Source organism: Bombina bombina, chromosome 2 (genome assembly GCF_027579735.1).
Source record: "Bombina bombina isolate aBomBom1 chromosome 2, aBomBom1.pri, whole genome shotgun sequence".
In the NCBI taxonomy this organism is placed as follows: domain Eukaryota; kingdom Metazoa; phylum Chordata; class Amphibia; order Anura; family Bombinatoridae; genus Bombina; species Bombina bombina.
In genome coordinates, this window is record NC_069500.1 from 898543070 (window position 1) to 898570102 (window position 27033).

Consider the following 27033-nt stretch of genomic DNA (forward strand, 5'->3'; position numbering starts at 1 on the left):
GAAGTGCCTCTTATCTGAATGCATATGACAGTTTTCCACAGTTAGAGGGCGTAAGTTCATGTATTTCATATAAATAACATTGTGCTCATGCACATGGAGTTATTTAAGAGTCCCCACTAATTGCCTGAAATGCAAGTCTGTCAAAAGATCTGAGATAAGGAGGCAGTCAGCAGAGGCTTAAATACAAGGTAATTACAGAGGTAAGAAGTATATTTCTATAACAGTGTTGGTTATGCAAAACTGGGGAATGGTAAATAAAGGGATTATCTTTCTTTTTCAACAATAACATTTTTGGTGTTTACTGTCCCTTTAATTCACTTGGTATCCTTTGTTGAAAAGTATACCTAGGTAGGCTCAAGAGTTGGAAGCTAGCGGCTTATTGGTTGCTGCACATATATACCTCTTGTCATTGACTTGCCCGGCATGTTCAGCTAGCTACCAGTAGTGCCTTCAACAAAGGATACCAAGAGATAGAAGCAAATTTGATCATAGAAGTAAATTCAAAAGTTGTTTAAAATTGTATGCTCCAAGCCATCCTAACAGCGCTGAGTTTTAACGCTGTTAGGACGGCATAGAGTGTCCCACCTTATATGACGTCCTGCAGCCTTCTACTTTTAGTTAATAAAAAATTGGACTTGGGGGGGCGTGACTAGCAGCGTAGGCAGTTCCCCATGATTCGATCCTGGCCTTGAAATCACGTGATTGCATCGACGATCGAGTGATTTCATTTTTCCAACAAATGTTTACAAGTCAACAGAACTTTGTTCCGATCTAAGCACTTGCTCCCTGGCATGAAGTGGTTAATAAAAAAAACCCCCAAAAAACATTATGTATCTTAAAGAATGGTGCACGGAGCAAAGAGAGAGAGATTTTTAAAAAGCAAGTATCTGATTGGTACAATACACTTTAGTAATTATTAGTGGATCAAAAATATGTAGGGTTGCTCTATGTTTACTGTATGAAGTTATTTATGGGTTTTTTAATGATTACATTTTTATTTTGTTTTCACAGTGAACTTGCTAGATTCACGATCTGTAATGGGTGACCTTGGATGGATAGCACACCCAAAAAATGGGGTAAGTGTTTGCCGTAATATATCTGGAATAACTGATGCATACAGTTCTATAATGATATAACAATAAATGCATGTTTATACAAGTCTTACGCTATTATAATATGCATACTGGCTGATAAAGATAACTTTAGCATCCTTTCATAGACAAGTAATAGTCATTTCGGTTTGCCCAGACTGTTTATTCAGTTATAGCTTTGTGTTTATCTCTTTGCCTTTTAAAGGAAATTCATTTGTATACGCATAGTACAAATAAGCAATTAAAAGTACACGAAACCTAAAATGTGCGCTGGTATTACAAGTTAAGCGCAATGCGAACGTGAGCTCGCATTCGCACTGCTAGGAAACGTGCTCACCAGAGCGTGCTTTTATAGGCTTCAATGGGAGTCTTGTCCTGATGCATTCAGAGACGGCATCAGAGCCTAAGCGCAAAGAAGGGGTAAGAAGCGCAGCGATGGCAGCAAATATCAATATGTATGTATATGATTATATACATATATATTTATGTGTTAATATGTGTATATTCCAAAGAAAAGAGACAAAACCACACTCCATAAAAATTTGATGATTTATTGAATATTTTTAAAAATTCAAAAATAGTAATATGTGACAGCCTAGCCACTTGTATGGGGAAAGAGCGCAGCACACGGGCTTACGCGTTTCGGCTGTTAGCCGTAATCATAGCCTGTTGTGTGTCTGTGTTCCCTGCCTTTAAGAACACCTGAATCTTTTCTAATTGGTTAAAAACATTATGCGCTATTCCTCCTTCTAATGCCCAGGTAATGCTAAACACCTACAGCTGTGTACTTAACCCTATCACTCTTTCAGTAACTACTTCTATCTGTTATTGTTTAGCTACTCGTACTTATATTCGAGAATTGTGCTTTATACATAATGTGTGATAATAAGGGATATGCCAGATGAAACACATTGGAACAGATCTATCTATAGCTTAAACTCCTGAAGAAAATCTACTTAATACCCTAATGATATAGGGGAGATATTGTTTGGCCTCTTGAATACAAAAATATTAATTATAGTGAATTACATTGGCTCAACTTTTCTTGAGAAGACATGCCGTTATACACTCTTAGTGTGGGTGGGAAATGTTACTTGTACTTATTTAGTCTATATAACCTTCTTAATATCTTTCCTTGGGGTTGTCTCCACACTTGATCCGATTGACTGTGGGAAACCACAGACATGTTATGTGTATATTGTTTCCCTAATATCTATTCCTCACCCTTTTCTAGAAGCTAATCTAACATGTATGCTACTTGTCAGAGAACCTATTTATGTAACTACACTTTGTTAGAGATACAAAGAGAAATAAATTAGCAACTATGTTGGGGTAATCATAATGAATATGAGTGCATGAATGGTGTATATGGGGTAATGTAACCCTTGGAATTGAATGATAGGGGTAGATCATTCCCAATAGTTGATAATATCATACCTGGAATTGAGACCCTCAGGGAGTCTTGTTCTGAGTCTCAAAACCCAGAACATCTCCCTTCTTGCTAAGAGTTTATCTAAATTACCTCCCCTTTTAGGGACTTTTACTTCCTCTATAGCACACCACCTTAATGTGTTTATTTCTCCATTGTGTCTCTCAGTGAAGTGTTTAACCAGGGGGGTTTGGGATTTACCTCTGGAGATTGTGGATATATGCTCCCTTATTCTTGTCTTAATGTCCCTTGAAGTGAGACCAATATACTGAACTTTACATTTTTGACATGTGAGCATATATATGACACTCTCTGTCATACAATTCATACAGGTGTTTATCTGAAAGACCTCTCCTGTCACCTGGGACTTAAATGACTTAGTTTTTTCTAAATATTCGCAGGGCTTGCATTTTCTGTGACCACAGTTATACATGCCTCTGCTAGTCAACCAGGTACTACTAGGTTTTGTTTGGGACTTAAGTTCAGTTGGAGACAGCAAGGACCCCAAAGTAGGACACTTCCTTGAACTGCACCTAACTCCCTTTTTGACAACATTGATCAATTTGTCATCCGCTGCCAGAATGGGAAAATGCTTTTTTATTATATTGGTAATTTCGGGAAACTGGGCACTGTAGTTTGTAACAAATGTTAACCCTTTAAAATTATCTTGCTGTTTTTGATTGTTACTTTTTCCTCTGAGGAAGGAGTCTCTCATCTTGAATTCAACTTGTTTTTTTGCTCTAGTTATTATTTTCTGTGTGTACCCTCTCATTTTTAACCTTTGTTCAAGGGCAACTGTTTCCTGGCGAAAATCTTCGTCATTCGAGCAGTTTCTCTTTAGGCGAATGAATTCCCCTTTCGCTACTGCAGCTGCTGTGTGTCTAGGATGACAGCTGCTGTAGTGTAATAGTTTATTACCACTGATGGGTTTCTTATATACTTTGGAGATTACTTTTTCGCCAATTACCCCTTTTAGGGTGAGATCAAGATAGTTGGTTACTGTGGAATTACATTCAAAAGTAAAACTCATGCCCACATCATTGTCATTGAGAGTTTCTATGAATGTTGAGATGTCTGAAGGATCCCCCTTCCATACAAAAAGGAGATCGTCAATGTATCTGCCATACATGGCGATACTATCTTTATAGATATTTCTATCTCCAAAGATGTGGAAAAATTCCCACCAACCTAAAAATAGGTTGGCATACGAGGGGGCAAACTTGGCCCCCATCGCAGTTCCACATCTTTGGAGATAGAAGACATCCTGAAACTGGAAAAAATTGTGAGTTAAAAGATACCTAGTAACTCTGAGGGCAAAATCTTGAAAATCTAGTGAAAAATCCGAGTAATTTCTTAGAAAAAATTTAATAGCCCTCAAACCTTCCTCATGAGGGATCGAGGAGTACAGGGATACAGCATCTACTGTTATCCAGTGGTACTCCTTGTCCCATATTTGTGTTTCCATCATGTTTAAGACATGTTTAGTGTCCTTAATGTATGAGGGTAAATTTTTCACCATAGGCTGCAATATGCTATCAAGCCACTGGGATAATGGTTCTAAGAGGGACCCTATCCCGCTAACTATGGGACGGCCTTTTATGTCATCTATTGATTTATGGACTTTGGGTAGGTGATGGAACAGGGGTGTTCGTGGGTTATCTACCAATAGAAATTCCATTGTTTTTTGATCGATACACCCCTGTTCCATCCCCTCATCCAATAGATGCCTCAGTTCCCTCTTGAATTTCTCAGTTGGATCTGTATGTAAAATTCGATAATTCCTTTCATCACTCAGTTGCCTTAAAGCCTCCTTAACATAGACCTCCCTGTCCATAACTACCACGGTCCCTCCTTTATCTGCATTTTTGATGACAAGTTCTGTGTCATCTTGAAGTTGTTTTAATGCTAACCTCTCTTCTTTTTTTAGATTTTGTTTGGTGGGAGCAGTGTTATCTTTGAGTGCTATAAGGTCTCTTTCCACTCTATTAAAAAATGTCTCTATGATGGTCCCTCTTTCCTGTATGGGATAAAACACAGACTTGGGTTTATAGCAAGTGCCTTTATTAATATAACCCTGTTCCATGTGTGCCTCAAACTGTAGATTCTGCAATGTTACCTCATCACAAGTTTCCTGGAAACTCTTTTTGATACGCTCAGTGTCTGTTTCTACATCCCTAAAATCAGAGACTTCAGTGTCTTCTCTACCAGAAAAGTGTTTTTTCAATGTTAAATTTCTCACCAATTTGTTAACATCGATGATGGTCTGGAACACACTGAAGTCTGTGGTAGGTGAGAAGGATAATCCATACTGCAAAACATCACATATAATATGTGTATATACATATAACACATAAATTGACCCCATAAGGCATACATTCCGCACTATCAATAAGACACAGACCACAGGAATGGGTGTAAAGGCCGCAGCCCGCATTTATTAAATTATTTAATAAATATAACATCTAAATTCAATAGAATTCAATAACTTGAAACTTTAATAACAAACCAAGTAACCTAAGGTGCTTGCCCCCCCAGAGATGTACCTTCCACCGGCTTACCGCCAGGTACATTCCCCCACACAACTCTCCCGCCTCTTTTAGGGAGGTACCACTTTACTTTAGCTTCCATTCCATATAACAAGCACCCCCGCCCGCCTCTGCGACAACCAATCAACAGGGAGGGAGGGAGGGAACTTCACCTTGCGATTGCAGGGATACAAGATGTAGAGCCTCAGCCAACCCCCTCTTAAATAAACTACACCCCAGCTCCGCCCACCCCATCTAGACCGCTCCATTGCCTGGATAGGGGTCACCTACCCCGCCGTCAATTCTTCCTCCAGGGTACATATATGTGTATATAAGCATATACATATATATTTACTGGGAACACACAGTTCCCATAGACTGCAATGTAAAGGCACTTTTCAGTGCCATCTTTTTTCTAACACCGCTTTCCCACCAAATTTACCCTCAAAATACTGCCTAGTGCTGTTATTTTACTAAAAAAATAAAGATGCTGCTATCTTTATTTTTTTTTAAAAAATACACTACACTGTAGTTTATAAGCGCTAATTGCTACCGCGAGTTTGCGGTTGCAATAACCAGCCACTTGTAATAGCTAGTTAATTATCCCGCACCTACAAACGTTTGCGGGCACACGATGATTTAACTCTTGTAATCTAGCCCTTTGTGTTTCTTGTCCCTTTAAGCACTGCATTGCAAACGATCTGCATCCAATACTGTTTTAAAAGTGTTTAGAACTGTAATTTTTTTTAGCAAAATTCCCACTATTTTGCAGTCAGGGGACATACCTCTTGAAGATGTATATCTACTTTTACTGTTGTAAAATAGGAACATATATACATTGAATTTGAAATCAAGCAGGAATTACATTTTTTTATTACACAGTAAAAAATTGGTATTGATAATTAAAGTTACATACAAGTGTAAAACAAAATGTTCTAATGAGCATTTTAATATTGCTATGTTGCTTACGTATGTTTAACACCTGCAAAGGAGTTAAACACATAATTAAAATCAGTTCCAGAGTGACAATGCACTACTGGGAGCTAGCTGAACATCTGGTGAGTCAATGACAAAAGACATATATGTGTAGCCACCAATCACCAGATTGCTCCCAGTAGTTCATTGCTTCTCCTACGCCTACCTAGGAATGATTTTCAACAAAGGAAACCATTACAATGACAATCCATGCACTTTACATGTAGAGAATATATATTAAAAACATGGCATTAAATTACAAGACCACACAGGCAAAATAAAGAATGAAATTAGGAATTTAGTGGGAAATTTAATTTTGAATTTAACATCCCTTTAAAAAGACACTATTAACAGGATAGTTCATGTACTTTCAATGTAGAGGATAACTTGTAATATAGTCTAAAACCAATATTTTATTACAAGAAAAAGCAGGCAAAATAAATATTTATGCTACACACTAGAGCTGCAACAACTAATCGTCATAATCGATAATAATCGATTATGAAAATAGTTGTCAACGAATCTCATAATCGATTAGTTGGTTTGCAATTAGTTGGTCTGTGCACAACACCAGCTGCTTCACTCCAATGAACTCCTGCACATGGTATTGTGTTTTATGGTTATGTCCTTAGCCTAAAGGATGTCTACAGACCTCTACTTTTCACTTTTTCAGGACAGTATACATTTACAACTACCCCTGGCTTATGTGCAACCCAGATATAATAGTCATCATTTGGATTGTTTATATTAAATCTGGTGATTTGGAACTATGCTTTTCATGATATAGTGCCACGCTTGCCCCTAGATTGATGGGAGTTGTTTAAATTGATGTGCACTATTATCTGTTTGCACAATTATTAGCGTATTGCTTGCTATTGCTGATTATATGTACTGTATAAATAAATGTGTAAGGCTTTGTCCTTTTATTGATATACAGTCCTTAGCGTTTTTTTTTTTTTTTTTTTTTTTTTTTATATTTTTAATAAATTGTGATATGTACCAGATTCAACCTTTATAAGTATATATTCGTTATTTTTAGAGCGGACTAGATATTTCCCCTAACCTTATAGCTGGTTATTTACCATTGCATATAGATATTCAAGATATTTTTATGTTAGAATGAAGTCAAGGGTTACTTTATTGAGAGGCCCCTTGCCAAGGTAGAAAACACTTAGCATTGGTGAGCTAACAAAGATAAATATCCCAATTTGGTGAAATTGGCAAAACCCTACTTATACACCTCAACTGCCTTTTCTCTGCTGCAGGAAATATAGCTGCAAACAGAGAACCAGCCTTAGCCAGAAGCCTGTGGACATGTTGAGATGTTTGCATTTCAATGCAAAGTTTCTGAAAGAGTGAATAACAGAATGTTATTAACAGTGATAGTCTAACTCTTTCCAGTTCTACCTCTTTTCAAACAGTTTGTGGTTTTGTTTTGTTTAATTATAAAACTGCTCTGCTGCTTAAAAATTGAAGAAACTGTTGTGTTAATGTAAAGTTTTAGTCTGAAGTTTATTATGTGACACTCATTATGTGGATTTTATTTAAAACATAGAAAACTATTATTGATTCTCTTTTTTATCCGATTAGTCGATTAATCGGAAAAATAATCGGCCGATTAATCGATTATGAAAATAATCGTTAGTTGCAGCCCTACTACACACAATGAAACATTTTGGGCTAGAATAAGAGTGGTGCGCTAACTATTGCAAGCAAGCGAAAAGGGGTTTATCAAGGCTCTTTGCGTTCGTTCACTTGAGCGTAACTGAATTTAATGTCCGCCAGGATTGCGCAACTTCAGAGCTCTGTTTAAAAAAATATGAAACAAAAATTTTATCAATTTTCCTTCGTTCTCTTGATAACTTTATTTGAAAAAAGCAGAGATGTAGGCTTAGGAGCAGGCCCATTTTTTGTTCAGAACATGGGTAGCACTTGCTGACTGGTGGCTACATTTAGAATGCTCCACTTGTAATCTGACCCTTAGAGGTAGATTTACAAAGTGCCGGGCGGACATGATTCGCTGTATATTAAAAGCATTATATTAATGCCATTCTACTAATATTTAATGCTTTGACTCTTGGTGAGACTAACTGTGTTGACAGATACATTTATTTTACAAGGCATATCCCACTGCTCTTCCATATCACTGTAAGTCTTATTTCCTTCTTCCTTATGAGGCTATAAACTCAAGTAATAGTGCTAAAAACAAAACAGAAAATTGGACTTCGCTAGCAAATGTAATAGGTCAAACCAACAGAAAAAATTGGCTTTCTCCAAACCCAAAAGTGGAAATCTCTCAAAAAATATTAGATAGCTCTGATTCCTATATCAGGAACCTATCAGATATCTGTGGCGCTAAGGGGAAGCTTAAAACCTATAAACAATATGGCCTATTGAATAAATTAAATAAATTTGATATATGTATAGTTTATAAAACAATACTGTCAAGGTATTAGGTGATAATATAGTAAGGCAAGTGTTTAATATATTCAAATTCATACACAATAGAGAACAATGAAATATGACTCAGTAAAAGACTGCATATACAGAAATATCAGCACAATAATAAAAGATAATGATCAAAAAATGAGCACAAAAAGATTAAAAATTGCTTAAAAATTGCTGCAGTTCAGGATAAATACATCAATTCATAAATATACAGACAAAAATTCATACACATAAAAACATAAATATAAATATAAATATTTGTATTTTGAGTTACACAACAAATCTGCCAATATTTCTTTATTTATAATGAAAATATGTTGCTAATAGTGAAACATCTTTCTTCACAATGTATTGCCAACGAAACCCCCCCCAAAAAAAAGAGATAAAACCAAAACATAAAAGGATTTGCGAGAGCAATTTTATCACATTATGCAGGGATCATTATTTCAGCTTTTTCTCCGTCATTCAAAATTGCTTGTAATTATTTAGTTATGTGGTCAATATTCTACAGATAGGGATATTTGATATTTAAGCTCCTTATAGTAATCTCATGTTATTTGTCTGATTCAAAACAAAGAAACTTTGTGAAAAACCAAACAAAGCTTTTTTACACTTGTAATTCCTTTAGGTAATATGTTTGTTTTTTATTCTGTGTTCATTAAAGAGATTGTAAACTTTAAAGTCAAAATGAAACCTAAATGTGTTGGACAGAGCATTCAGTTTTTAATAACTTTGAATGTACTTCCACCATCAAATGCTCTTAGTTCTCTTGGTATTCTTTGTTAAAGAGTTAACCTAGCTGAGCTCAGGAGCATGGGTGTGTCTTTAGCCATTTGGTAGCAGTGTTTATAGCAATGTTATACATAGTTGCAAACAATGCTGCCATAGATTGTTAAAGACATCTGTGTGCTACTAAGGATGCAACAGTCTACCCCCGAAGTTTCAGGTCATAAGACCGCTGCTCCTTAACTCATGCGCCACCTCTGAGGCAATCTTCCCGATCAGATATGGCTCATACGGATCATGTCCGCCCAACATTTGATAAATCTACGCCTAAGCCTCTATCAGTTTTACATAAGGTTTATAGCAATGTTATACATAGTTGCAAACACTGCTGCCATGCAATTGTAGTTTAAAAAACCCCCCATAAAATTGATATCAGCATATAAATTTGTCAAACTCAGCTGATTTCCATGTCGGTCAAAGTCGATTTAATTTCTTAAATAATTCTGCTTACTTGAAGCCAATTTGTAGCAGCCAATCGGACAAACTTTTTTAAGCCTTTTAAAGTTTTTTTAACCAGATTTTTTTTTAACTTTATAATTCTTACACAGATATCATAATTAATTGCAGTAATTCATGTTACCTCCATGATTGCTGGTATGGCTTCCAGAAGCGGTTGGGAACTTTCTCGTGAGTGAGGTAACAGATGATAGGGGATTTTTACGTTCTACATGCTTCAGCACTTTGCAGCCCTGGCCTTTAAGTTTGTGTGTGGTCTACCACTTCATGGCCATGTTGTTGTTGCTTTTAGAAACTAGACATGTGCGATTCGGTTCGGTTCGATTCGGAAATTTGGAAAATTCGGCAAATTCGGAGATTCGGATCGAACCAAATCTCTGAATTAAAATAGTGCCGAATCTACTGAATAAATCCGAATAACTTCGGATTTATTCGGTAGATTCGGATGGCCATGGATTACACTAGTATTGTACAGTATCTTAGGTTATATCACTCTGCTATGGGTTACACCTAATGTACAGTACATAATACTAGTCTAATCCCACTGAACCGAATCCAGCCGAATTTATTCAAATCCGAATGAATCCGAAACAAATCCGAACCGAATTTATTCGAATCCGAATGAATCCGAAACAAATCCGAACCAAATTGATTCAAATTTTTCCAAATTCGAATCGCTCCGAACCGAAATTCGAAAAAATCCGAATCGATCCGAACCAAATTTTTTCGCCATGCACATGTCTATTAGAAACTTCCACTTTACAATAATAACACAGTTGACTGGGGCAGATGTTGTAGGTAAAAAAATCCACAAACTAACTTGTGGCAAAGGTAGCATCCTATTACAGACTTAAATACACCAAGCTCTTCAGTATGACCCATTTTCCTACTATTAATTGTCAATTGAGATTTCATGGTTATGTTCTGGCTGAAACACCTGAACTCAATAATTAGTAGGAGTGTCTACATCTGTCCATAATGTGTATGTGTATGTAAGAGTCTATCTACCTATCTGTCTATCTACTCATACAAGGATCAAGTAGCCACTGTGTAGCATTTTCAGGGTCAGTGTTTTGAATGCTCTATGATACACTCCAGATTGTCTGTGAGCAGAGAAAAAAATACAGCTTTCAGTCTTACATTGCAGGTAACATTGAACAAACTAAATAATGAAAGGATATTTATGTTATGGGGATATGCATTTTGAGTTTATTATCCCTTTAAGAAACAACAACAGCAAACAAAGCTTTCATTTGATATAAGCCAAACAAATAAAAGCATAATCAATATCAAATGACTATTTAGTCATTGTTCTTTGTGTTTGTTTGGTTAATGTGACCTTTAACTTAAAATTGAATATGTACTCCATGACTTGAAACCATTGTGGATTTTTCCTTTACACTCAGTTGTTTGAATAATTAGGATATGAACTTATGACCTATTCTACTGAGTAGTATTCTTCTCAATAGACCATCTGTTTTAATAGCAGTCTCAAGGTAGATTTATGAGTTTCCACATCAACAACCTCTTTCATTTCACTAAACACAATATTTTCTGGTACACTCTTTAGAAAAAAAATTAGTATTCAAATTAAATAGCAATGGGAAGATCGGAGAGCATGTTCTTCTGTTTATCAAGATAATGAATAAGTGTTTATAAGACAAGAGGCAGCTCAATCAACTTTATTACACAGAGGATGGTTTGTAATGGCTGTTGTTACATACTCCCTTATATACTTTAACAATGTAGGGTTGCCACCTTTAGTTCAGGCATGAACACTCTTGTGCCGTGCACAGCACAGCAAAATTTGTTTGCAGAGTACACACTATGTATAATAGCACATAAGCACAAACTAGCACATAGTTATTTATACTCTTACACACTCTCTATCTCACACACACACCTCACACACAGTCACACCTACACACTCACTCATTGTCACACACATTCTAACACACTAACACACACTCACACACATACTCTCTCTCACACACACTATTACTCTCTCTCACACACACTATTACTCTCTCTCACACACACAAAGACACTCAAACACACACACACAAAGACACTAATGCTCACACACACACACCCTTTCTCAAATTAACACACACACTCTCACACACAGTCACACCTACACACTCACTCATTCTCACACACATTCTAACACACTAACACACATACTCTCTCTCACACACACTATTGCTCTCTCACACACACATTATTACTCTCTCACACACACACACACACACACACACACACAAATACACTAATGCTCACACACACACCCTTTCTCAAATTAACACACACACTCTCAATGCCCAATGTCATCTTTGTTTGGCTGTGGCTGTTTCCAACCAAACACGTACATTTGCATGTCTGGGTCTGACCCAGCTTTAAACCGGGACGCACAAATGGAAACCCGAACTGTCCAGCTCAATCTCTGACAGGTGGAAACTCTATAACAATGTCTTGCTGCATGTATACTATGGTATGCTGCTATCATACTTATGCTCACGTGTCTTAAGTACTCCAGGGTCGGCTCCAGAGCGAATTAAATGGGGGGGGGGCATTTTTTTTTAATGAGGGGGCACGCATTTACAGTCAAAATAAGAGAAGACCTACATTTTCTGCAGGAAAGTGTAGCTTCTGGCTGGCTTATCCCCCACTATTAACATTTGGAGAATATGTGCTAATTCACTAGGTAAAAGAATGAAATCGAAATCCTATGCACTAAAACAGAGCCAATAAACTTGAGACCCCCAGTGCAATAGCTCATTAAAAACAATTCACCCCTTAATCACCATGAAACAGCCATGCACCCTAACCCCCCCCAATGCAATTAACCCCTTTGTTTGCAATAGCAGTGAGGATACTCGGTTTTTAGGTACTGGTAATTTTGTAGATTAGATTTAGCTATACCTGTTTCGCAATAACTAATGGATATCAGGCTACTTAATACAACCTATGTACTGTGAGCCTATAAGAATATGATTGTATCATATAAATATAAGTCTATAAATGGCTACCGGCTTCTATCGACGCCTCAAAAGTGCACTGTGATCTTAGGCCCGGCACTTTTGAGGCATCGATAGAAGCCGGTAGCCATTTATAGACATATTTATATGATACAATCATATTCTTATCATGGTCTATTGTTTAAGAAAATGAGTAACTCACAATAGCTAGGTAAAATTAATAGGGTTAAAGACAAGTCCAAAAAGTCTCTAATTAACTTCCAATTCCAAATAAGAGGTTAAGACACGGAGCTCCTTGCAGATGCGTGATGCGACCTCACAGTTCGGCAGCTAACTCCGCCCCTAGCATGCAGCATTACATAACAATTCATTATTTTATTTATTATTTTTAAAGCGTATGATCATATCAATATTTCTCCTACATTGGTGTATCCGGTCCACGGCTTCATCCTTACTTGTGGGATATTCTCAATCCCTACAGGAAGTGGCAAAGAGAGCACACAGCAGAGCTGTCCATATAGCTCCCCTCAGGCTCCGCCCCCCCAGTCATTCTCTTTGCCGCTCTAACTAGTAGCATCTCCACGGGGGTGGTAAAGAGTATGTGGTGTTAGTTGTAGTTTTTTATTTCTTCTATCAAGAGTTTGTTATTTTAAAATAGTGCCGGCTTGTACTATTTACTCTAAGCAGAAAGTGATGAAGATTTCTGCTGAGAGGAATATGATTTTAGCACTAGTAACTAAAATCCATTGCTGTTCCCACACAGGACTGTTGAATACCAGAGAACATCAGTTGGGGGGAACAGTTTGCAGGCTTAACTGCTTCAGGTATGATTAGTCATTTTTCTAACAAGACATGTAATGCTAGAAGACTGTCAGAAATTCCCTCTAGGATAGGTAAGCCATTTTTCTTAGACTCTGTATAAAATGATGGCTTATATTAAGGGCTCTATGCTGGTTGACACTATTGTGGGCTTAATCGATTGCTTTTTAGCATGTTTTCAGTATAAATAAGGTGTTTTTTCAGACATTAAAACACTTTTGGGGTTTAATTTGCGCCTGGCACTTATTTGGACACCTAATCTAGTCAGAAAGGCCCCTCCACTCTAGAATGAAGAGGGAGAAGGCCTCATTTTCACGCCTCAATTGCGCAGTTGTTTTGACTAGGCAGTTCATGCAGCTTCACGTGGGGAGTCCAGAGACATCAGAAAGGACTTCAGAGAGGCTTATATCCTACTTAAATAATCCCTAAGGAAGGTAAAAGCCACAGTAGAGGCTGTGGCATTGTACTGTAGTGTTTTTAACCAGTTAACTGCTGTTATTAGCTCCGGTTTGGGCATTAAGGGGTTAATTGGTCTGAACATTTGTGTGCAATCTTTTCAAAGCATTAAGACACTGTGGTGAAAATTTCATTAAAATCGGATGTTTATTTGATGTTTTTTTGAGTTTTCAGTAATAAAGTGTGCACTTTTATTATTTAAAGACACAGTAACGTTTTTGTCAAAAATAATTTTTATTGCATTGAAGTTCTGTTTAAGTCTGTCAAACATGTCTGACCCTTCAGATAGCCTATGTTCTGTATGTTTAAAGGCCAAGGTGGTTCCCCCATTAAATTTATGTGTAAAGTGTGCCATAGCGTCCAAACAGCTTAAGGACCGTACAATCACGCTTAAAGATGTAGCCCAAGATGATTCTTTAGCTGAAGGTAGTGAGGATAGCCCGCTATCCCCTCCTTCTGTGTCAACACCAGCTATGCCCGCGCAAGCGATGCCCAGTGCATCTAGCGCACCAATTGCTATTACTATGCAACAGTTAGCAGCAGTAATGGATAATTCTCTCGCAGCATTTTTATCCAAACTGCCAGCTTTTCCAAGGAAGCGTGATTGCTCAGTTTTAAATACAGAAAATGAGCAAGCAGACGCAGAGGATAATTTATCTGTAGTGCCATCACATCAATCTGACTTGGCGGTGAGGGAGGGCCTGTCTGAGGGAGAAATTTCTGACGCAGGAAAAGTTTCTCAGCAGGCAGAGCCTGATACCATAGCATTTAAATTTAAGCTAGAACACCTCCGCACCCTACTTAAGGAGGTCCTAGCTACACTTGATGATTGTGACCCTTTGGTGGTCCCAGAAAAATTGTGTAAAATGGACAAATTCTTAGAGGTCCCAGTACACACTGATGCGTTTCCGATACCTAAGAGGGTGGCGGATATTGTGACTAGGGAGTGGGAGAGACCAGTTGTACCTTTTGTTCCCCCCCTATATTTAAGAAAATGTTCCCCATTGTTGACCCCAGAAGGGACGCGTGGCAGACGGTCCCTAAGGTAGAGGGGGCAGTTTCAACACTAGCTAAACGCACGACTATACCAATAGAAGATAGTTGCGCTTTCAAAGATCCTATGGATAAAAAATTAGAAGGTTTACTTAAGAAAATTTTTGTTCAACAAGGTTTTCTTCTTCAACCAATTTCTTGCATTATTCCTGTAACCACTGCAGCGTCTTTTTGGTTTGAGGAACTAGAAAACTCGCTCCAGAAGGAGACTTCTTATGATGAAGTCATGGACAAAATTCACGCCCTGAAGTTGGCTAATTCCTTCATTACAGATGCCGCTTTTCAGTTAGCTAAATTAGCGGCAGAAAATTCTAGTTTTGCAATCGTGGCGCGCAGAGCGCTTTGGCTAAAATCTTGGTCGGCGGATGTGTCGTCCAAAACAAAATTGCTTAATATTCCTTTCAAGGGTAAGACCCTATTCGGGCCAGAGTTGAAAGAAATTATTTCAGATATCACTGGGGGAAAGGGCCATGCCCTTCCACAAGATAGACCTTTCAAAGCTAAGAATAAGTCTAATTTTCGTTCCTTTCGCAATTTCAGGAACGGACCTGCTTCTACCTCTACAGCCACTAGGCAAGAGGGTAACGCATCCCAGCCCAAACCAGCATGGAAACCATTGCAAGGCTGGAACAAAGGTAAACAGGCCAAGAAGCCTGTTGCTGCTACCAAGACAGCATGAAAGGTTAGCCCCCGATCCGGGACCGGATCTAGTAGGGGGCAGACTTTCTCTCTTTGCTCAGGCTTGGGCAAGAGATGTTCCGGACCCCTGGGCACTATAAATTGTCTCTCAGGGGTATCTTCTAGAATTCAAGGACTTTCCTCCAAAGGGAAGGTTCCACATGTCTCGCTTATCTTTAGACCAGATAAAGAGACAGGCATTCTTACATTGCGTAGAAGACCTTTTAAAAATGGGAATGATACACCCAGTTCCAACAGCAGAACAAGGACTGGGTTTCTACTCAAACCTGTTTGTAGTTCCCAAAAAGGAAGGAACTTTCAGGCCAATTCTGGATTTAAAAATCCTAAACAAATTCCTCAGAGTTCCATCATTCAAAATGGAAACCATTCGGACAATTTTGCCAATGATCCAGGAGGGTCAATATATGACTATGACTACCGTGGACTTAAAGGATGCGTATCTGCATATTCCTATCCACATAGATCACCATCAGTTCCTGAGGTTCACCTTTCTGGACAAGCATTAGCAGTTCGTGGCTCTTCCCTTCGGATTGGCCACTGCTCCCAGAATTTTTACAAAGGTGCTAGGGTCCCTTCTAGCGGTGCTAAGGCCAAGGGGCATTGCAGTAGCACCTTACCTAGACTACATTTTAATACTGGGAACAATAATAGACTCAATAGAAATGAAGATCTTTCTGACGGAGGTCAGGAAGTTAAAACTTTTGAACACTTGTCGAGTTCTTCAATCCATTCCTCAACCCTCCATAGCTCAGTGCATGGAGGCAATAGGACTAATGGTTGCGACAATGGACGTGGTTCCCTTTGCTCGAATTCATTTAAGACCATTGCAACTGTGCATGCTCAAACAGTGGAATGGGTATTATGCAGATTTGTCTCCCCAGATACAAATGGACCGGAAAACCAGAGACTCACTCCTCTGGTGGTTGTCTCAGGATCACCTGTCTCAGGGAATGAGTTTCCGCAGACCGGAGTGGATCATTGTCACGACCGACGCCAGCCTCTTAGGCTGGGGTGCGGTCTGGGAGTCCCTGAAAGCTCAGGGTCTATGGTCTCGGGAAGAATCTCTTCTCCCGATAAACATTTTGGAATTGAGAGCGATATTCAATGCGCTCCAGGCATGGCCTCAACTAGCGGAGGCCAAATTCATCAGATTTCAGTCGGACAACATGACGACTGTAGCGTACATCAATCATCAGGGGGGAACAAAGAGTTCCCTGGCGATGAGGGAGGTATCCAAGATCATCAAATGGGCAGAGGATCACTCCTGCCATCTATCAGCAATTCACATCCCAGGAGTGGACAACTGGGAAGCGGATTATCTGAATCGTCAGACTTTCAATCCGGGGGAGTGGGAACTTCACCCGGAGGTTTTTGCCCAGTTAACTCAACTATGGGGCATTCCAGATCTGGATCTGATGGCGTCACGTCAGAACTCCAAAGTTCCACGTTACGGGTCCAGGTCCAGGGATCCCAAGGCGACATTGGTAGATGCCTTAGTGGCGCCTTGGTCGTTCAATCTAGCTTATGTCTTTCCACCGTTTCCTCTTCTCCCCCGGCTAGTAGCCAGGATCAAACAGGAGAAGGCTTCGGTAATTCTGATAGCTCCTGCGTGGCCACGCAGGACTTGGTATGCGGACTTGGTGAATATGTCATCGGTTCCACCATGGAAGCTACCTTTGAGTCAGGACCTTCTAATTCAAGGTCCATTCGAACATCCAAACCTAGTTTCTCTGCAACTGACTGCTTGGAGATTGAACGCTTGATTCTAGCTAAGCGTGGGTTTTCGGAATCAGTTATAGATACTCTGATCCAGGCTAGAAAGCCTGTCACCAGGAAAACTTACCATAAGATATGGCGGAAATATCTTTGCTGGTGCGAATCCAAGGGTTACTCATGGAGTAAGATTAGGATTCCAAGGATACTATCTTTTCTCCAAGAAGGATTGGAGAAAGGTCTATCAGCTAGTTCCTTAAAAGGACAGATATCTGCTCTGTCTGTTTTGTTACACAAGCGTCTGGCAGCCGTGCCAGATGTTCAGGCGTTTGTACAGGCTTTAGTCAGAATCAAGCCTGTCTACAGACCTGTGGCTCCTCCATGGAGTCTAAATTTAGTTCTTTCAGTTTTTCAAGGGGTTCCGTTTGAACCTCTACATTCCATAGATATTAAGTTACTATCTTGGAAAGTTTTGTTTTTGGTAGCTATTTCTTCTGCTAGAAGAGTTTCTGAATTGTCTGCTTTGCAGTGTAATTCACCTTATCTGGTGTTCCATGCAGATAAGGTTGTTTTGCGTACCAAACCTGGTTTTCTTCCAAAAGTGGTTTCTAATAAGAATATTAACCAGGAAATCATTGTTCCTTCTCTGTGCCCTAATCCAGCTTCTAAGAAGGAACGACTGTTACACAATCTTGATGTGGTTCATGCTTTAAAATTCTATTTACAAGCAACTAAAGATTTCAGACAAACATCATCCTTGTTTGTTGTCTATTCTGGTAAGAGGAGAGGTCAGAAAGCGACTGCTACCTCTCTTTCCTTCTGGCTGAAAAGCATCATCAGATTGGCTTATGAGACTGCTGGACAGCAGCCTCCTGAACGAATTACAGCTCATTCCACCAGAGCTGTGGCTTCCACATGGGCTTTCAAGAATGAGGCTTCTGTTGAACAGATTTGTAAGGCAGCGACTTGGTCTTCACTGCATACATTCACCAAATTTTACAAATTCAATACTTTTGCTTCTTCGGAGGCTATTTTTGGGAGAAAGGTTTTACAAGCAGTGGTGCCTTCCGTTTAGGTTACCTGACTTGTTCCCTCCCTTCATCCATGTCCTAAAGCTTTGGTATTGGTTCCCACAAGTAAGGATGAAGCCGTGGACCGGATACACCAATGTAGGAGAAAACAGAATTTATGTTTACCTGATAAATGTCTTTCTCCTACGGTGTATCCGGTCCACGGCCCACCCTGGCATTTGGTCAGGCTTAAATGTATTTTTTTGCAAACTACAGTCACCACTGCACCCTATGGTTCTCCTTTTTCTCCTAACCGTCAGTCAAATGACTGGGGGGGCGGAGCCTGAGGGGAGCTATATGGACAGCTCTGCTGTGTGCTCTCTTTGCCACTTCCTGTAGGGATTGAGAATATCCCACAAGTAAGGATGAAGCCGTGGACCAGATACACCGTAGGAGAAAGAAATTTATCAGGTAAACATAAATTCTGTTTTTTTGAGGGGGCACAGCATTCTATTTGGGTGGGCATTGCCCCCCAATGCCCCCCCTTGGAGCCGACCCTGAAGTAATCTATGGCAAAGTGCTTTGCTTTACCCAATGTGATCTTGATCTGGTGAATGAGCACCTGTTGTACATCTGATATGAGCCAGAGTTTTGTTTGGCGTTTCCCACACCGCCCGTGAGAGGGATAGAAACACTCTAGTATCTTTACCCACTGCTTTGGAAGTGAGCCTGGGGCGTGTACCGTTAAGGGAACCGTAGTTGCTTTAATGCTGACACAGTGTAGCCCTTATAAGCATTTGAGTATGCAGAAGGCTTTAACACTCCATTTGCAGTGACCCAAGGAATGATCATTACAAGGGGTATGTGATTTTTATTTACTAATTACATATTCAGCCACACTTTGGATGCTTGCATTATCTGTTTAAAGTTTATTAAAGTGACAGTTATACGCATCCAATATCTGTGTTGGAGTTTGGGAATTCCTTCATTTGCCACTTAAAATACCTGCACACAATTGCGTGCGCTGGTATTACAAGTGGAGCGCAAATACCGCGCTTGCAAAAGCGCAATTTTGCACTCCACTCGTAATCTGGCCCTCTATGTTTTTCACTGTAAGAGCAATCAAATTGTGGAATTCATTACCTAAGGAGGAAGTAAATGCCAATACCTTAGATACATTTAATAATTGTTTATATACATTTCTGGCTATAAACAGAATTCAGGGATATGATTGCATGTGTTAAATGGGTCACCTTTTAATGGCATTTATTTAAGGTCAACTGGAGCTTTTATTGTAAGTATATTAAGATGTGTATAGTTTCAACTTGATGGATTTCTTCTTAGTTATTAACCTCATCTACTTTGTTACTATGTTTGAATGTATTATTAATACAAACAGTGGTTTCATTGTTAAACGAAAAATATCCCACACAATTGCACACATTAATGCATGAGCTCAAAAACACACATACACACACATACTCATACATGTGTGCATATGCAAATGTATGGTTACACGCACGCATGCACACCCACAAAATCACACAATTATTTTACACCTCTTTTTGTAAAAAAAGATGGACAGCAAGTCAAGGGACTTATATTCTGTATTTGAATAAATGTATGTTTAGAAGTGAAATGAGAATTCTCAACCACCACATTGTTTGCAGAATAACTATAGTTTAGGGGTTTTATCCAGCTGCCCCTCACACAACTTCTCCTAACCTACTATCCTGTTCCATTGAGCATACACTGTGGAGCTCCAAACACCGAGAAATTACTGACCCTTCCACCAAATGGCCAGGCTGGTCCTTATAACATCATATGGCTGAAAAGCCACACCTACATGTTGCCCTAACTGTCCAGTCTTCTCACCAACCACCTAAATTCTTCTGTGAGCCCTTAGGTCCTGAAGGACAGCGCTCAATGTTCTCTTCGTCTACATCTTCTCTCTCTCTCTCTCTCTCTCTCTCTCTTTCTTTTCATAGTTATTACCATATATATGATAGGTTTCAAGGTCATTTTTTCATCCCAGCTCAGCTTTGCAATTTTACAACCTGTCTCATTCTTTCCTGAACAAAACAAAGCTTTTTGGTGGTATTGCCAGTTAATTCTCAGCATCTGACAAAGCCCAGTACAGTACACTAACCCATTTAATTCTTTAGAGAAAAGGATGTATAGAGTGTGGTTCACTTCATATGTGTTAAGGTTTTTTTTTCCTAAGATAAAGAGAATAATAAGTTTAAGGGATATAGGTATGATGTATGATGCTAAAAGAACAATATAAAATTACATTAATATTTATAGATACTCGAGCAGAACCTATTAAAGTGAGACTGTCATATATATGTTAAATGAGGAAGAAGCACATGGGAAAATAATGAAAATGTATTTATCGGACATGTATCTTAGCATCAATAAAATCTATTTGAATCAGACTGAACTATGAAATTATCAAAAAAATCTCCAGAGCAGGGCTGCATTTAATGTACCTCACAGCAGGCATTTATAGTCACAATATGCTATCTGTGCATCAAATTTCTGATAACAAGTATGTATGTATCCCTATTAATTTTGTTTTTTTATTTTGGACAAAATATTTGATAAAATGTTGCTGAAAATACAAAATCTAAACCCTTACTGTTGACATCAACGTGTAGTGAGACATTTTTCTTGTAGAAGAATAAATTATATAGACATATTAAACATCTATAACAGTAGTAACAAAACAAATTATATATTTTATTCGCCGATGATGTCACGGTATCCTGCCCACTATTTTCAGAACTGCATGTTCAAAATACTTAAACCAATAACTTTGTGTTTAAAGCGCCATTTTGAAACCTAGGTATTGTAAACGGATTGGTACAGAGCAAAGGATACCCACGGAGTGGGTTTGGAAAACAATTAAATTTGCAGACAAGATTTCTGATATACGGTAGAGATATGTTAATGAAATGCTATTGATAAAAAGTGTATTTGGGGTAGTTAGTTAGTAACAGGCATAGAAAATATTTACTTACAGTGGCCCTTTAAAGCAAATAAAAACTGTATAGTAAATACAAGATGATAAAAGTCACGTATATGGTGTTAGTCTATTAACACCAGATAAAAAAAAGTGTTGTGTGTCACTTTTAGTTGTGCTGTTGGATATGAAAAGACGATCCTTAGGTGATGATTTCCAAAATATGTAGAAAAAATAGAAAAAATATATAAAGGTATAAAAGTAGAAAAAAGAGGGGAAAAAAAATAAAAAATTAAAAACATGGAAAAATGTGAAAAAGTGTGAAAAAAGGATAAAATTGATGAATGTGTGTATTTAAACACACAAAAGTGAGTTCCCAGTTTAGGGTAACAAATTGAGGGAAGTGGGGTGTATCAGTCCTATTAGAGTAGGTCCAGGGAAATCCAAAATAATCCCTTTGTTAGTGTGTACCGTGTTCTTTGATTACCTGCAAACAAAAAGTGAGATAGTGCAATATTGCTGGTACCAGATATAAAGTGCTCAGAAATAGGTTTACCATGTGTTGTCAACGTATTTCGGCCTCTTTATAGGCCTTTATCAAGTCACAAGTCTTGTTAAAGGCTATAAAGAGGCCGAAACGCGTTGACAACACATGGTAAGCCTATTTCTGAGCATGTTATATCTGCTACCAGCTATATTGCACTATCTCTTTTTTTGTTTGCAGGTAATCAAAGAACACCTGCATATTTTTTTTTTCATTTTTCCTCTTTTTTCTACTTCTATACCTTTATGTTTTCTATTTTTTCTACATCTTTTGGAAATCATCACCTAAGGATCGTCTTTTCATATCCCACAGCACTACTAAAAGTGACACACAGCACTTTTTTTATCTGGAGTTAATAGACTAACACCATATACATGCCTTATATCATCTTGCATTTACTATACAGTTTTTATTTGCTTTAAGTGCACTACTTGTCGTTTATCCATTTTGCTACATGGATCCATGTTTTACTTTTAACCTTATGTTGAGATTTTAACACTACAAATAAATGTTAAATTTTATACATTTTTCTATATATTATCTATACATTTTATACATTTAGTTCATTTAATGTCACCTTAGCCTTCTTTTTAGGCACTCCTTAAAATACCCTGTTAACATTTACTTCCTTTAGGGTTAGCTAGGTACCCTCTTTAAGGAGCTATAGGTGTTTAACACTTATCGCTGGTGTTATACTGTTTGTTTAAACACAGACATACACACAAACATGCACACATACACATATACACATACACATACACACATACACATACACATATACACATACACACATACACATACACACATACACACATACACATATACACATACACATATACACATACACACATACACACACACACATACACATACACACACACACACATACATACACACATACACATATACACATACACACATACACACATACACACATACACACATACACATATACACATAAACACATACACATATACACATACACACATACACACACACACATACACATACACACATACACATATACACATACACACACACACACATACATACACACATACACATATACACATACACACATACACATATACACATACACATGCACACATACACATACACATACACACATACACACACACATACACATACACACATACATGAGGTAAAATAAGGTGATGTGTGTGAAGCAATCTTCGTAAATTCAGTTAACTTTCCTAAATAATGTTTTGATGAATTATAAAAGTACATTTATAAATTCCCAGTTTATTACGGTAATCTGTCTGTTTGCTTGCCTGTCCATCTATGAAAATCACTATAGCACACAAAGTATACTTTTATTTTAATTTTTTTTAATCTTTATTATTTATTTTTTTTAAACAGACATATACATTTTTTTTTTAAAACAGACAATACATCCAGTAAATAAGGGGGGGAAAAGTAACAAAACAGACAAATATATCTTATCAGATAATAATTCTGTACCTTCTTATTATAATACTGGTTATAAAATGACAGTATAAAAGTTGAATATTTTATTCTCATTTAATATCTTATTACTTATATTAAAAACATCCTTCCAATTTTTAGAATAGTTCAAGACCACCAAATATGTTCCATATTACCTAATTCTCCACCATTACTCCAACATAGGCCCTTTGTGCGTGGGTATATTTTTAAAATCTTACTAGGTGTAAAATGATGCTTTTTTAATTCCTATTCTAATGATAGGTTTAAGCAGTCATTTTGTGTGCAGCTGAAATTTTTTTTGGAGGATTGCCTGGAATAAATCATAATTTAAAAGTTTCCCCTAACCACAAATGTATATAATTTTGAAAACCGTGTAGTTAATCTAATTAACATATGCTAAAATAACGTTGTTGTTTTTTAATTGTTAGCATTATTAAGAATAAGTTTATAAAGTATAAAAAATAATATAAGTAGATGAACAGGAAGAAAACTTAAAGGGACACTAAAGTCAAGCAAGCGCTAGCCAGGGTGCTGAACCAAAAATGGGCCGGGCCTAACCTTACATTCCTACTTTTTCAAATAAAGATACCAAGAGAACAAAGAAAAAATGATAATAGGAGTATATTAGAAAGTTGCTTAAAATAACATGCTCTATCTAAACCATGAAAGAAAACATTTGGGTTTAATATCCCTTTAATATCTGTGATTGGCTGATGTCTGTCACATGATACAGGGGACCAAAAAATGGGAGAGAAAAAAATAAATTTGTCAGAACAAAATCTGTTTATTTGAAGTTCAGAGTAGGTGTTAAATCATTGTCTTTTTATTATGCACTTGTTAATTATGTAATTCTATTGGGGCCTATCTATCAAGCTCCGAATAGAGCTTGATGCCCTGTGTTTCTGGCGAGCCTGCAGCCTCGCCAGAAACAGCAGTTATGAAGCAGCGGTCACAAAGACCGCTGCTCCATAACCTGTCCGCCTGCTCTGAGCAGGCAGACAGACATCGCCGGAAATCAACCCGATCGAGTACGATTGGGTTGATTGACACCCCCCTGCTGGCGGCCCATTGGCCGCGAGTCTGCAGGTGGCGGCGTTTCATCAGCAGCTCTTGTGAGCTGCTGGTGCAATGCTGAATACGGCGAGCGTATTGCTCGCCGTATTCAGCGAGGTCTGGCGGACCTGATCCGCACTGTCGGATCAGGTCCGCCAGACCTTCCTAAATAGGGGCCATTGCATTGAGTGGTTCTTTAAAGAATGTATAACAATGCAGCAAGTATGTTTTTGTGCTGAAGATTTTGGTCTTTGTGTATAATGCTATTTTAGCTTATTGCCACAGAGACCTCTAATAAAGGAATAAGGAAAATATGTTTTTATACTGTTAAGTGTTTAATAGTTTTCCTAGCTGCTTGCTCTGTACCAATCCTGGGATATTCTTTTGTGCTAACTTCCCATGTGTGTGTTTCTTTAGTGGTTAAAAATAAGCACAATTTAGATTAGTCAGCATGCTTCATGAACACATTAGGGCTTTTTTATGCTGGCCTGACTGTAGTTAGCGATTTGGAATCCCCACTTAGCCAACTCGCTGTGGGTTTTATGGAGCATGTGCCCCCAGGGAGAGAAAGAACTGAATGAAAGGAAAAAGAAGATTTTTGGCACTGTTGAGCCCATGTCACGTTACTGTGATGGTAATTGGCATATCCAGGGCACCATTTCTACGTATCTGTGGTACTCTACAGCATTTTTACTGTGAAGCTTTTAGCTACGGAACAAAGCGTAGGAGTAGGAAAGTGGAAATAAATTATAGCATTTGCACACAAGGTAACGGTGAGCACATCATTTTTAAAAAGGAATAAACAAGCTTATTTTTTTTATGATCCATCCTTTGAAAAAAAAAAAAGAGGTTTTACAGTGATTATAGTTTGCATATAAATATTGAAATCAAATAGGATGCTAGTAAAAAAAAATCTAACAAGCCGCTACTATTAGAGGTGAACAACTGAACCTGAAAGTTCCAGTGAGAAACGAAAAAGTGATTACGCTCTTTGGAATACAGAATCTCACAAGGTATCAGGGAGCCCTGATCATGGCCATCCTTAGCATTTGCGTGGCCCTGGGTAAGATAAATGTGTGGGGGGCCTCAGCCCAGTGCCCTTATTCCTCTCCCCAGTATGCCGTGCCCCTTGTATGGCCCACCCCTATGTCAACATTCAGTGATACCTGTATAAAGAATAACACAAAATATTAGACCTCCTGATACCATAAACACTTTTTATAAAGTGCCCCTCCTGCCCCCCTGCTCAATGGAAAAAAATCAAAGAGCTGTTTTTACCCTGTTGCATTTTGCTTCACTTTGTGCCTACATACATTTTTCTATGAGTGCAATAAGTGTATTATGAAAAAGAAGCTTTCATTTTGAAAAATAAAAAAGAGAAGCGTAACATGTCTAGTCTAGTGAATTCAAGACCTGTGAAAAAACTTCAGACACACTTAAAGGGAATGTAAATTTTGATGCTAAAATGCCCGGTTTTTAAAAATTAGATTAAAAACAGGGTCACTTTAATTCATAAAAATTTACATTTCACATCGGGTTGTGAAAAAATACTTACCTTTTAAACTTGGCAGCCGCTCCAGCTTCCTCCACCCATCGCAAAGCCTGTTCCTGGGTCTAAAATGAGGAATCCGGCTTCCTCCAATCACGGCTTTGAATCAGACACTGATTCCCCGGGGGGGGGGGGGAAAAGCCGTGATTGGAGGATGACCGATCCATCATTTATGACGTCGGATATGGCTTGCGATGACTGGGGGAAGCTGGAGCGGCTGTGAGGTGCGGTCACGTTCGCATTGCACAGAAGAATTGCGCTTCCATAGGCTCCAATGAGACCCTTGTTCTCATGCTGTCAGACAAGGCATGAGATCTAGCACAGCGAAGGGGGTAAGTCACGCAGCGATGGGCACCAAATAAATATATATGTATGTGATTATATACATATATATTTATGTGTTAATATGTGTATATACACATATTAACACTTAAATATATATGTGTATAAGCATATATATATATTTACTGGGAACACACAGTTTCCATAGACCACAATGTAAAGGCACTTTTCAGTGCTGTTTTCTTTTCTAACACACAATCACCATCTTTAACCCCTCATAACTGCTTATTGCAGTTATTTTATTAAAAAATAAAGATGCTACTATCTTTATTATTTAATAAAAAACATTACACATTTATTTTGGGGGCATTCAGGACACTTTTAGAAAATTAACTAGAAATCTGATCCCTGGTTAATTTTGCTAAATGCCATTTTGCCTGTGTACTTTAAATAAAAAAAATTACAAGGTAATTTAAATTTGCATTTTGATGCATATTATTATTATGAATCATACAGATCAATCACCATACTTAAGAAAATGTTATTAAATTATTTATCTACTAGAATAGGCTTTAGTAGTGATTGACCCCACATTCTCAATTCATTCTAACCCCCCTTTAACAATAAACACACCAGACCAAATTCTTGTGTATGAAAAGGCTACAGCTTTGTTTATTAAATAACATCTTAATAAATATAACTGTAACTTTTACCAACAAGGTGCTTGCCCCCAAA

At 38.0% G+C, this 27033-nt stretch overlaps 1 protein-coding gene across 1 annotated transcript in view; it reads left to right on the top strand.

Moving 5' to 3' along the window:
- Positions 1-1022: 1022 nt before the first annotated feature.
- Positions 1023-27033, top strand: part of EPHA5 (EPH receptor A5) — a 527031-nt gene continuing 501020 nt past the window's right edge. The window contains exon 1 of the mRNA XM_053703271.1: positions 1023-1076. Within this exon, the coding sequence (XP_053559246.1) occupies positions 1038-1076 (39 nt within the window). The 5' untranslated portion in view covers positions 1023-1037. The remainder of the gene's footprint in view (positions 1077-27033) is intronic.